This window comes from Pongo abelii, chromosome 5 (genome assembly GCF_028885655.2).
Source record: "Pongo abelii isolate AG06213 chromosome 5, NHGRI_mPonAbe1-v2.0_pri, whole genome shotgun sequence".
Classification (NCBI taxonomy): domain Eukaryota; kingdom Metazoa; phylum Chordata; class Mammalia; order Primates; family Hominidae; genus Pongo; species Pongo abelii.
This window is the reverse complement of record NC_071990.2, coordinates 108,228,890-108,242,634: the sequence shown is the minus strand read 5'-3', so window position 1 is coordinate 108,242,634 and position 13,745 is coordinate 108,228,890. Positions and strand designations below refer to the sequence as shown.

The 13,745-nt window shown below is 43.6% G+C and overlaps 1 protein-coding gene across 1 annotated transcript in view; it reads left to right on the top strand.

Annotated features, from left to right (window-relative positions):
• PDSS2 (decaprenyl diphosphate synthase subunit 2) overlaps positions 1 to 13,539 on the top strand; it is a 312,121-nt gene extending 298,582 nt beyond the window's left edge. Inside the window, exon 8 of the mRNA XM_024248939.3 lies at positions 11,297 to 13,539. Coding sequence (XP_024104707.2) covers positions 11,297 to 11,455 — 159 coding nt within the window. The 3' untranslated portion in view covers positions 11,456 to 13,539. The remainder of the gene's footprint in view (positions 1 to 11,296) is intronic.
• Positions 13,540 to 13,745: the final 206 nt, after the last annotated feature.

The window sequence follows — 13,745 nt, the reverse complement described above, 5'->3', positions numbered from 1 at the left end:
CCCTTCATGCTAAAAACTCTCAATAAATTAGGTATTGATGGGACGTATCTCAAAATAATAAGAACTATTTATGACAAACCCACAGCCAATATCATACTGAATGGGCAAAAACTGGAAGCATTCCCTTTGGAAACTGGCACAAGACAGGGATGCCCTCTCTCACCACTCCTATTCAACATAGTGTTGGAAATTCTGGCCAGGGCAATCAGGCAGGAGAAAGAAATAAAGGGTATTCAATTAGGAAAAGAGGAAGTCAAATTGTCCCTGTTTGCAGATGACATGATTGTATATTTAGAAAACCCCATCGTCTCAACCCAAAATCTCCTTAAGCCAATAAGCAACTTCAGCAAAGTCTCAGGATACAAAGTCAATGTGCAAAAATCACAAGCATTCTTATACACCAATAACAGACAAACAGAGAGCCAAATCATGAGTGAACTCCCATTCACAACTGCTTCAAAGAGAATAAAATACCTAGGAATCCAACTTACAAGGGATGTGAAGGACCTCTTCAAGGGAACTACAAACCACTGCTCAAGGAAATAAAAGAGGACACAAACAAATGGAAGAACATTCCATGCTCATGGATAGGAAGAATCAATATGAAAATGGCCATACTTCCCAGGGTCATTTATAGATTCAATGCCATCCCTCTCAAGCTACCAATGACTTTCTTCACAGAATTGGAAAAAGCTACTTTAAAGTTCATATGGAACCAAAAAAGAGCCTGCATTGCCAAGACAATCCTAAGCCAAAAGAACAAAGCTGGAGGCATCATGCTACCTGATTTCAAACTATACTACAAGGCTGCAGTAACCAAAACAGCATGGTACTGGTACCAAAACAGAGATACAGACCAATGGAACAGAACAGAGCCCTCAGAAATAATACCACACATCTACAACCATCTGATCTTTGACAAACCTGACAAAAACAAGAAATGGGTAAAGGATTCCCTATTTAATAAATGGTGCTGGGAAAACTGGCTAGCCATATGTAGAAAGCTGAAACTGGATCCCTTCCTCACACCTTATACAAAAATTAATTCAAGATGGATTAAAGACTTAAATGTTAGACCTAAAACCATAAAAACCCTAGAAGAAAACCTAGGCAATGCCATTCAGGACATAGGCATGGGCAAGGACTTCGTGTCTAAAACACCAAAAGCAAAGGCAACAAAAGCCAAAATTGACAAATGGGATCTAATTAAACTAAAGAGCTTCTGCACAGCAAAAGAAACTACCATCAGAGTGAACAGGCAACGTACAGAATGGGAGAAAATTTTTGCAATCTACTCATCTGACAAAGGGCTAATACCCAGAATCTATAAAGAACTCAAACAAATTTACAAGAAAAAAAAAACCCATCAAAAAGTGGGCAAAGGATATAAACAGACAGAAACTCAAAAGAAGACATTTATGCAGCCAACAGATACATGAAAAAATGCTCATCATCACTGGCCATCAGAGAAATGCAAATCAAAACCACAATGAGATACCATCTCACACCAGTTAGAATGGTGATCATTAAAAAGTCAGGAAACAACAGATGCTGGAGAGGATGTGGAGAAATAGGAACACTTTTACACTGTTGGTGGGACTGTAAACTAGTTCAACCATTGTGGAAGACAGTGTGGCGATTCCTCAAGGATCTAGAACTAGAAATACCATTTGACCCAGCCATCCCATTACTGGGTATATACCCAAAGGATTATAAATTATCTATTATAAAGACATATGCACACATATGTTTATTGCGGCATTATTCACAATAGCAAAGACTTGGAACCAACCCAAATGTCCATCAATGATAGACTGGATTAAGAAAATGTGGCACATACACACCATGGAATACTATGCAGCCATAAAAAATGATGAGTTCATGTCCTTTGTAGGGACATGGATGAAACTGGAAACCATCATTCTCAGCAAACTGTCGCAAGGACGAAAAACCAAACACTGCATGTTCTCACTGATAGGTGGGAATTGAACAATGAGAACACCTGGACGCAGGAAGGGGAACATCACACACCAGGGCCTGTCGTGAGGTGGGGGAAGTGGGGAGAGATAGCATTAGGAGATATACCTAATGTAAATGATGAGTTAACGGGTGCAGCACACCAACATGGCACATGTATACATATGTAACAAACCTGCACGTTGTGCACATGTACCCTAGAACTTAAAGTATAATAAAAAAAAAAAAATTTGTTTTTTAAAGTATAAACCCAGCACAACTGTCTTAAAATACAATGACTCAAAATACATGCCCCAATGAGTAGGTACTCCTAAATCTGGCTAATCATTGGAATGACCTAAGAACCCTTTTTTTCAGTCCTCATAAACTCTATCTCCAGGGCTAGAGGCCTAGGCATCTGCATTTTAAAGTTCCCCACATGAGTCTTACGGCCAGGCAAGTTTAGGAACCCCAGCTTAATTTATCTGTTGTCACATTTATTTAAAAAAGAACAAGATCAGCCGGGCGTGATGGCTCACACCTGTAATCCCAGCACTTTGGGAGGCCGAGGTGGATGGATCACCTGAGGTCAGGAGTTCAAGACCAGCCTGGCCAACATGGCGAAACCCTGTCTCTACTAAAAATACAAAAATTAGCTGGGTGTGGTGGCATGCACCTGTAATCCCACCTACCCAGGAGGCTGAGGCAGGAGAATCGCTGGAACCTGGGAGACAGAGGCTTCAGTGAGCCGAAATCGTGCCACTGCACTCCAGCCTGGGTGACAGAGCAAGATTCCGTCTCAAAAAAGAAAAAAAAAAAAAAGAACAAGATCATTCTTATCAAGATAGACCTATTGCCCATTCTAGTTTGCAGTAAAAATGAGTTTCATTTATGGTTTATTATAACTAAAGGATTTCCTTTGAGTCAGTAGTTTATGTTTAGCTGGCAGGAGTGTTTACAGATGTCAGTGAGGAATAATACCTTTCATGAAGGATTGTATTACTGATAAGTCATTACTGGTGGGCATTTTACACATGAAAGCTATCAGGTTCCTCCTTGGTATGCAAAGCCCTGTGAGCCCAAGTCTGGAGTTGAGTATTGACTAAAGTAAAATAGTCCTCAGGTATGAGAAATCAAATCCTCTAGAACTGTGATGTCCTCCTGGTTGCTCTTTTGCCCTAATCTGAATTACCCTTTTATCATAGTATTAAATACCCTATTAGCTACCATCAGATATTTAGTTTAGCCTGGCTGAATAAAGCTCATAGAGGAACAAACTAAATGAAACAGTCAGGGGAATGTAGAATGTAAAACATTCTGGAGTGCAGGCTGGTCTTTCAAAATGACAATGTCATAGAGGAAAAAAGATTAAAGTGTCATAACAAACAAATGTGATTTATAAACTGGGATTTATCATAGTTTAAAAATATGGTTAAATAAAAGCCATTTTGGAACCAATTGGAGAAATTTACACCTGGACTAAATATTAGATAATATTAGTGAATTATCAGGGCTGGGCACAGTGGCTCATGTCTGTAATCCCAGCACTTTGGGAGGCCAAGGCAGATGGATCTGTTGAGTTCAGGAGTTCGAGACCATCCTGGCCAACCTGGTGAAACCCCAACTCTACTAAAAATACATAAATTAGTCGGGTGTGGTAGCACGTGCCTGTAATCCCAGCTACTCGGGAGGCTGAGGCAGGAGAATTGCTTGAACCCAGGAGGCAGAGGTGCAGAGCTGAGATTGCGCCACTGCACTCTAGCCTGGGTGGCAGAGTGAGACTCCATCTCAAAAAAAAAAAAAAATTAGGGAATTCTTGACAAAATAAAAAGAAAAAGTGTAAATTTTTAAAAATTGAAACTTGAGGAACAAACAAAAAATAAATAGGGAATGCTCTCTCCTTTTTTTTTTTTTGAGATGGTCTCACTCACTCTGTCACCCAGGCTGAAGTGTAGTGGCATGACCTTGTCTTACTGCTACCTCCACCTCTCATGTTCAAGCAATTCTCCTGCCTTAGTCTCCCAAGTAGCTGAGATTACAGGCGCACACCACCATACCCGGCTAATTTTTGTTTTTAGTAGAGATGGGGTTTCACCATGTTGGCCAGGCTGGTCTCACTCCTGGCCTCAAGTGATCCATCCCCCATGGCCTCCCAAGTGCTGGGATTACAGGCGTGAGCCACTGCGCCCGGCCGGGAATTCTCTAATTAGTTTTTCTAGTTAGCTTTCCTAGCTGTGACAATAGTATTGTGATTATGTAGGACAATGTTCCTAAGAGATACATGTCAAAACAAGGGTGAAGCATCCTGCAGCCAATGATGTGCCCAAACCAAGTCCTAACGACTCACAGGCTATTATTAAATCTTCAAGAATTGTGTGACCCCACCACCCTTGGCAGCTTGATATCAGCCATAATGGAGTATTTATACCACAAAAATCTGCAAATGCAGGCTTTTGTCCCCCAAGAGAACTAATTTACTAGCATATCACTACCTGCGGTTTACTTTCAAATGGATCAGAAAACACACACACAGACACACATATAGATAGAACAAAAATGGCAAAATACTAACAACTGTTGCGATTGTTGAATCTAGGTAGAGAATCTATGGTCATTCATAGCACTAGTACTTGAGTCAGCAGACTTTTTCTGTAAAGGCCAAACTGTAAATATTTAACACTTTGTGGGCCACACAGCCTCTCAGGCAACTATGTAACTCTGCAACTCTGCCTTTATAGCACAAAAGGAGCCATGGACAATGCTCATATGAATGGATGTGGTTATTCCCCAACAAAACTTTATTTATGAGAACACAGGGTCAAATTTAGCCTAGGGCCATGGTTCAAGTTTCCTGTACTTTGAAAATAATTTATAATAAAAATTGAACAATTTTTAAAAGTACAAATTTCTTAGCCTAGGCTGGCAGTGGTGGCTCACGCCTGTAATCCCAGCACTTTTAGAGGCCGAGGTGGGCGGATCACTTGAGCTCAGGAGTTTGAGATCAACCTAACCAAAATTGTGAAAACCCATCTCTACTAAAAAAATACAAAAATTGGCCATGTGCAGTGGCTGACACCTGTAATCCCAGCACTTTTGGAGGCCGAGGCGAGCGGATCACCTGAGGTCAGGAGTTCTAGACCAGCCTGACCAACATGGAGAAACCCCATCTCTACTAAAAATACAAAATTAGCTGGGCATGGTGGCACGCCTGTAATCCCAGCTACTCAGGAGGCTGAGGCAGGAGAATCTCTTGAACCCGGGAGGCAGAGGTTGCAGTGAGCCAAGAAACAGCAAACTGTTTCATACTGATCTGTTTTCATTCCCTGGACAATGCACACTTTGGCCCCCTTTGTGCCTTTGCTCATACAGTTTTCTTTCCCTACAATTTCCTTGCTACTCCCAAGCCCATATCTATTTATCAGCATTTACAAGACATCGACTGGCTGAGGTGACACACGCCTGTAATCCCAGCACTTTGGGAGGCGAGGGGCAGGAGGATCATTTGAGGCCAGGAGTTTAAAACCAGCCTGGGCAATATAGTGAAAACGTGTCTCTACGAAAAAAAATTTTTAATTAGCTGGGTGTGGTGGCAGGTCCCTGTAGTCCCAGGTACTTGGGGGCTGAGATGGGAGAATTGCTTGTGCACAGGAGGTAGAGGCTACAGTGAGCCATCATGATCCACCACTGCACTCCAGTCTGGGTGACAGAGGAAGGCCTTTTAGAATCTCTTTCAGTTAAAGTTGATCTCTCATTTCTCTCAATAGCTGTAGTCCTACATTTGTGCCCTGGTTTTGCTGCTTTTCACAGTTTACCCTTAATTAACTCTTGTTTTTTGTGTTTTTTGTTTTTGTTTTTGTTTTGTTTGTTTGTTTGATTTTTGAGACAGTCGCACTGCAACGCCCAGGCTGGATTGCAATGGCATGACTTTGGCTCACTGTAACCTCCGCTTCCTGAGTTCAAGCAATTCTCCTGCCTCAGCCTCCCAAGTAGCTGGGACTACAGGTGCACGGCACCACACCCAGCTAATTTTTGTATTTTTAGTAGAGATGGAGTTTTACCATATCGGCCAGTCTGATCTCAAACTCCTGACCTCAAGTGATCCTCCCTCCAAGGCCTCCCAAAGTGCTGGAATTACAGGAGTGAGCCACCGCACCTGGCCATCCCTTAATTAACTCTTGATCCACAAAGCAAAGAAGGCTTATTCTACTCTTTACATATAGTAAATACTCAATTAATACTCATAAATTAAACATCTTATCTAGTCATGCAGACATTTACATACCTAAAGGTGCTAACCTAGAAGTCTAGAATAGGAGGAGAATGTTGGTCTGCCTAATATTGATTTGGAGAAGAGATAATGAAAATAGCGGAGCTTGGCCCAGCACAGTGGCTCACGCCTGTAATCCCAGCACTTTGGGAGGCCGAGGCGGGTGGATCGCAAGGTCAGGAGATGAAGACCATCCTGGCTAACACGGTGAAACCCCGCCTCTACTAAAAAAATACAAAAAATTAGCCGGGCATGGTGGCACGTGCCTGTAGTCCCAGCTACTCGGGAGCCTGAGGCAGGAGAATCGCTTGAACCTGGGAGGCAGAGGTAGCAGTGAGCCAAGATCATGCCACTGCACTCCAGCCTGGGCAATAGAGCAAGACTCCATCTCAAAAAAAAAAAAAAAAGAAAAGAAAAGAAAGAAAATAGGGGAACTTGCTTTCTCTCCCTTCCTCCCTCCCTCCCTCCCTTCTTTCCTTTCTTCCTTCCTTCCTTCCTCCTTCCCTCCCTCCCTTCCGCCTCCCTCCCTCTCTCCCTCCCTCCCTCCCTCCCTCCCTCCTTCCTTCCCTTAAGACTGCTCTGATCCAAGTCCAGTTAGCTTTGAGGTTATTGTATATCAAGTCAAAATAGACTTGATCTTGGTGGGTGGGATGGCTTTCTTGGTAATGGCTAAGGGCTTAATGAAGGGAAACTAAGTCATCTGAGCATCTATTGTGATTTAGGCACTATCAGGCACTCTGTGCAGTGTTATGTAGTCCCCCCAGCAGTCTGACAAGGGACTTATATTATCCCCACTTAGAACTGAGAACAGTTAAGGCCGGGCACAGTGGCTCACACCTGTAATCCCAGCACTTTGGGAGGCTGAGGTGGGCAGATCACCTGAGGTCAGGAGTTTGAGACCAGCCTGACCAATGTGGTGAAACCCTGTCTCTACTAAAAATATAAAAATTGACTGGGTGTGGCAGTGGGCACCTGTAATCCCAACTACTTGGGAGGCTGAGACAAGAGAATTGCTTGAACCCGGGAGGTGGAGGTTTCAGTGAGTCGAGATTGCACCATTGCACTCCAGTCCAGGTGACAAGAGTGAATCTCCATCTCAAAGGAAAAAAAAAAAAAAGAAGAAAACAGTTAAATGGTTTCTGTAAGATTATAAAGCTAGGATAGGAGTTTGAATCTGGCTGCCTCTGATACCCAGCACCATTTTAGTGCCTTTGCGCATTCAGTGATTGGCAAGAGACCAAGGAAACCTGGGCTAGAACAGTTCCCAAAGGCTATATGCAGTGTGGAAATATCTGTGGAGTGCTGGGAATCTGATGGAGTTTAGTATTAAGTGCCACTGGACAAGGCATTAGAAAACCTGGCCTCTGGCTGGGCACAGTGGCTCACGCCTGTAACCCCAGCACTTTGGGAGACCGAGGTGAGCAGATCACCTGAGGTCGGGAGTTAGAGACCAGCCTGGCCAAGATGGTGAAACCCCATCTCCACTAAAAATAAAAAAATTAGCCAGGTGTAGTGGCAGGCGCCTGTAATCCCAGTTACTTGGGAGGCTGAGGCAGAGAACTGCTTGAACCCGAGAGGTGGAGGTTGCAGTGAGCCACGATCGCGCCACTGCACTCCAGCCTGGGCAACAGAGTAAGACTCCATCTCGAAAAAAAGAAGAGAAAGAAAACCTGGCCTCTGATCTCTACTCTGCCTGCCTCCATCTGTGATCTTGAATCAGAGTTTCTCTGGACCTCTGTTCTCTTGACTGTATAATTAGAGGAATATATCAGCTTATTTATTTTATTCATTCATGTTTCATGCATTATACAGTAAGGACCTTGAAGTCTCATGAAGTCATAGATAAGTGAACGGAGAATTAAAATACAACACCAAGTTGGGTGCAGTAGCTCATGCCTGTAATCCCAGCACTTTGGGAGGCCAAGGCAGGCAGATCACGAAGTCAGGAGTTCGAGACCAGCCTGACCAACATGGTGAAACCCTGTCTCTACTAAAAATACAAAAAAACTAGCCAGATGTGGTGGTGGGCACCTGTAATCCCAGCTACTTGGGAGGCTGAGGCAGGAGAATGGCTTGAACTTGGGAGACAGAGGTCCAGTGAGTCGAGATCACGCCATTGCACTCCAGCCTGGGTGATAGAGGGAAACTAAAAAAAAAAAAAAAAAACCCTAAAACAATACACTACTCCAGATGTGCACAGCGGGTACTCCAGGTACCCAGAGGAAGAGGGGCAACTAGCTCCTTAGGGCCATCATCCTAGCTGAGTGCATTCCACCCAGGTGGAATTTGGGGATCTTGTTGGGGTGGGGGAGGACAGCCCCAGGGGGAGATGGTAGATCAGGTTACCTCTGAGAACTGCAGTTGGTTCCCCTATAATTAAAGGAGAGAAGGTTTGGGAGGCTGAGGCAGGAGGATCTCTTGAGCCCAGGAGTTTGAGATTAGCTTGGGCAATATAGTGAGACTTCATCTCTACAAAAAGTTTTTAAAATTAAACAAGCATGGTGGTGCATGCCTGTCATCCCAGCTACCCGGGTGGCTGAGGTGGAAAGATCACTTGAGCCGGGGAACTGGAAGTTGCAGTGAGCCAAGATCACACCACTGCACTCCAGCCTGGGTGACAGAGCGAGACCCTGTCTCAAAAAATACATAAATAAAGGAGGAAATAAATAAATAAATAAATAAAGGAGGAAAAGGGGGGAAAAGTGAGGCCAAGCAAGAGCTAGCTTGGCAAGGGACTTAAATGCCTCATGAAAGAGCTTAGACTTTTCTCTTAAGGCTATTGGAAGGGTTTAAGCAAGATTGTCTTTGCATTTTATTAAGATCTCCTTGGCAGCATAGTAGGTGGAGTCCAGGGGTGCAAAACTGGTGGTGGGAAGACTCTTTAGGAAGTGATTGCAAAAACTAACTGAGGTGAGAGATGATGATAGCCTGAACTAATGTAGTGGCAATGGGAATGAGAAGTAGAGGATAAACTTGAGAGCTCTGAAGAGATAGAAAGACTAGGATTCATTGTTATCAGTCAAAATGGCTACAGATAATCTCACAACCTCGGCTGCCACAGGTGGGCGAGGCACTGTGGTGCTTATTACAGTCACTCAGGGATCCAGGCCAAGGAGCATCTCCAGTGTGGGCTGGTAGCTGTGCAAGAGGGAAAGCTCTATAGGGACTCACAGGACAGTTAAATGCTGCAGCCCCAAAGTGGCATCCCTCATTCACAACTCATAGACCAGAACTTGTCACCTGGCTACACCCAATCTCTGGGAGCCAGAAAGTTCAGTTGTGAATGGGCAACCCTCAGACTGCCCCTGTGCCTAACCGGATGTGGGGAATGAAGACGTCTGGGTTTCTGACTTACAGAATTAGCCGGACATGGCCAGGCACGGTGGCTCACGCCTGTAATCCCAGCACTTTGGGAGGCCGAGGTGGGCGGATCACAGGGTCAGGAGATCGAGACCATCCTGGCTAACATGGTGAAACCCTGTCTCTACTAAAAATACAAAAAATTAGCCGGGTGTGGTGGTGGGTGCCTGTAGTCCCAGCTACTCAGGAGGCTGAGGCAGGAGAATGGTGTTAACCCAGAAGGCAGAGCTTGCAGTGAGCCGAGATGGCTGCACTCCAGCCTGGGTGACAGAGCGAGACTCAAAAAACAAACAAACAAAAAAAAGTAGCATTCAGGCCGGGCACAGTGGCTTACGCCTCTAATCCTAGCATTTTGGAAGGCTGAGGCAGGCGGATTGCCTGAGGTCTGGAGATGGAGACCAGCCTGGCCAACATAGCAAAACCCTGTCTCTACCAAAAATACAAAAATTAGCTAGGTGTGGTGGCAGGTGCCTGTAATCCCAGCTACTCAGGTGGCTGAGGCAGGAGAATTGCTTGAATCTGGGAGGCGGAGGTTGCAATGAGACAAGAGCACGCCACTGCACTCCAGCCTGGACGACAGAGCAAAACTTTGTCTCAAAAAAAAAAAAAAAAAAAAAAAAAAAGGCCAGGCAAGGTGGCTCATGCCTGTAATCCTAGCTCTTTGGGAGGCCAAGGCAGGGGGATCACGAGGTCAAGAGATCCAGACCAGCCTGGCCAACATGGCGAAACCCCTTCTCTACCAAAAATACAAAAATTACCTGGGCGTGGTGGTGCACACCTGTAGTCCCAGCTACTTAGGAGGCTGAGGCAGGATAATCGCTTGAACCCGGGAGGCAAAGGTTGCTGTGAGCCAAGATTGTGCCACTGCACTCCAGCCTGGCAACAGAGTGAGACTCTGTCTCAAAAAAAAAAGTAGCATTCAGATCTAATACTAAGTGTCTTTCTTGAATTTTCATATGGACTATTGTGTCAACATATGGTGTTAAAAAAAAAAGTTATTAACTAAGATATTAGTGAAGCCTTCCTCACATAAGAATATCAGGCAGCTGACCAGGTGCGGTGGCTCACACCTGTAATCCCAGCACTTTGGGCAGCCTAGGCAGGTGGATCACTTGAGGTCAGGAGTTCGAGACCAGCCTGGCCAACATGGCAAAACGCTGTCTCTACTAAAAAATACAAAAATTAGCTGGGTGTGGTGGCACATGCCTGTAGTCCCAGCTACTTGGGAGGCTGCGGCAGGAGAATTGCTTGAACCCAGGAGGTGGAGGTTGCAGTGAGCCGAGATCGCACCACTGCACTCCATCCTGGGCGACAGAGCGAGACTCCATCTCTTAAAAAAAAAAAATAAGGGAAGAATATCAGGCTGCTGAATTCAAAATGCCAGAGATGTAAATGCCCTCCACCTTCTTACTGCCATCCCCCAACATGGCACATTTCACGATATTAAGGGATGGGAGTCAGGAGGAGGTGTAATTAGGCTGATTGGAACCTATTGTGCTGCTCTGGAGCACAGACACCAAGCAGCCTTAGGGAATGAGTGCCTCAAGATCACTGGGAAATGATGTCCTCTTTTCCAGAAAATAACGTAGCAGAAATACTCAATCTATACTATTTCTCCCTTTCTTTGTTTTCCATCTCCCCTCCCCAGTTTAATTGTGGTGCTTACTGTGTACCTTTAAAACTGACTTTTATCATGCATTTGTTTCTTAACAGTTGCGAGAAAGAATCAAAGCTGGCAAAGGTGTGACTTCAGCTATTGACCTGTGTCGTTACCATGGAAACAAGGCACTGGAGGCCCTGGAGAGCTTTCCTCCCTCGGAGGCCAGATCTGCTTTAGAAAACATTGTGTTTGCTGTGACCAGATTTTCATGACATCAAATTAAAAAGACACTATTGTTAGTTAGCTGAAAATCCTAGGGAATGAGGTTGATTGGGAGAGCTTTCACGATGTGTTAATGACTTTTAAAACATATGCATTTTTCCTTCCTTTTATCACATTGCTAAATGAGTTCTGCTTTCTTTTTGGAACTGCTACAAACAAAATTAGAAGAAAAAAAGGTCAAGCAGTTTTCACTTGTCACGCCAGAAGCACACTTGAGGCTGCAGTCGCAGAAATAATTAATGAGATTCGCTCCTGTGACCTCAGCAAATGGACAGGAAATAAGTCCTTATTGATTGGACCGAGCCAGGGATGGCGCCAGGGCGGTGGCCTGTGGTTTTTCCTGCTAGAGAGGACAAAGCAATTTGGAAGCTGCAGGTGTCAAGAGAAACGCTCTCAATACCAACCAGGGAGGATTGTCTAATCAAAAACTAGTGACCAATTTGTCATATGGAGAGTAGTTCAATGGATTAGGAAAAATATGTTTTATTTGTTGGCTTGCAATTATGTCTCTGGATTTTTTTTTTTTTTTTTTTTTTTTTTTTTTTAGATGGAGTTTTGCTCTTGTTGCCCAGGCTAGAGTGCAATGGTGCAGTTTTGGCTCACTGCAACCTCCGCCTCCTGGGTTCAAGTGATTCTCCTGCCTCAGCCTCCCGAGTAGCTGGAATTACAGGCACCTGCCACCACGCCTGGCTAATTTTGTATTTTTAGTAGAGATGGGGTTTCACCATGTTGGTCAAGCTAGTCTCGAACTTGTGACCTCAGGTGATCCGTCCGCCTCAGCCTCCCAAAGTGCTGGGATTACAGGCTTGAGCCACTGCACCTGGCCTCATGTCTCTGGATTTATAATGCAGTATGAATATACTTTGTGCTTTATGGTTTTTATAATGTCTTTTTGGAGACATTGCTGAAAAGTTGCCAAATACTTGAAGTAGGAGATTAAAATGTTATCAAATGTTAAATTGGTTATATTAGGAATAGTCTGTTTTTCTTTCTTGAAGATCAGTTTTTTTTTTCAAACACATTTCAAAGAACCAATTTTTTTTTTTTTTTAAGGAAAAAGGAGCTTTTTTCAAGTGAAATGTATTCATTTGTAATACTTTGGTTTAAGGAATACTTTAATTTTTACGAGTTTCAGAAACAGAATTTTTGTACTAGAGAATTCATTGGTGAGAGTGTTCTTTTAACCTCAGAATATCAAATTTTGGTCTTGAACTACAGACATCCAATTACAGAAAGAATATAAGCAATCTGACAGACCTGCAATCGGACACTGTCTCTGTGTGGTTCATAGGAGATGATTTTTGAGGTTTGCACTCATGCAATTTGAGACCACCGTTGACAAGAAGGCTGAGTTTACATAAATGATCTAGATTGAAACTCAGCTACCTTTCTTCCTCATGTGGTGTAATTACAGCCCTATCTGGAGACAGCGAACACAGCAAACAGATTTTATTACCTAGTTCACTCAAACACTACATGAAGTTATTTTAGTTAAAGCCCTCCCCCAAAAGTTATAAAACCATTTTATCAGGGCCCAACATGTGGCGTGCAATGAAGAGAAAATGTAAAGCTACAGAGGTATTTTATAATACAATAAATGTATTGTATTATAAAATATTTTAAGTGTACTCGAAATATCGTAATTGTACAGTTCATGCCACTATAATTTAAGGCCTATAGATTTAGCTTAAGAGAACACTCTTCTGTTTGAAATGCCTTCTCTCACTGAAATTGGCTTAATTAGTAACCATGGATAAGATGCTTTGGATCAGACTAGGTTTTAATCATTAACTTCCACAAAGAAGAGTCATGCTTTGTGTTAGGTGTGCTGGTTGGATGTGCAGGAACTTCAGCAAGCAGTAGGTTTTACTAAGAAGATGGTCAGGCACTGCAGGGCACCAGGCAGGATCCTAGGGCGCCTCTCATTCTGCGTTAGCATCTGGTTTGCTGTATGACCTTGCACAAGTCACTTCTTTCTGAGCCTCAATTTTCTCATCTGTAAAATGAGATTCAAAAGTTGACCTGAAAGTCAAGTGTGAAAAAAAAAAAGAGATTAAACAAGATAATTATGAAATTCTTTCCAGGTTTGTTTTATTTTCTGAAAGTTTACTATTCTTGACTGTCTAAATAGCAAAGATGCTGTGTGAGGTTCAGGGAGGAGGGAAGGTGAAACCCAAAGAGAGGCCCTGAAGGAATGCAGAGAGCTTAATGGCAAGCTTCCTGCCAAGCTGCCTCTGCATGACCTAAAGGATTCCAGCTCTCCTATGTGACATGTAACCC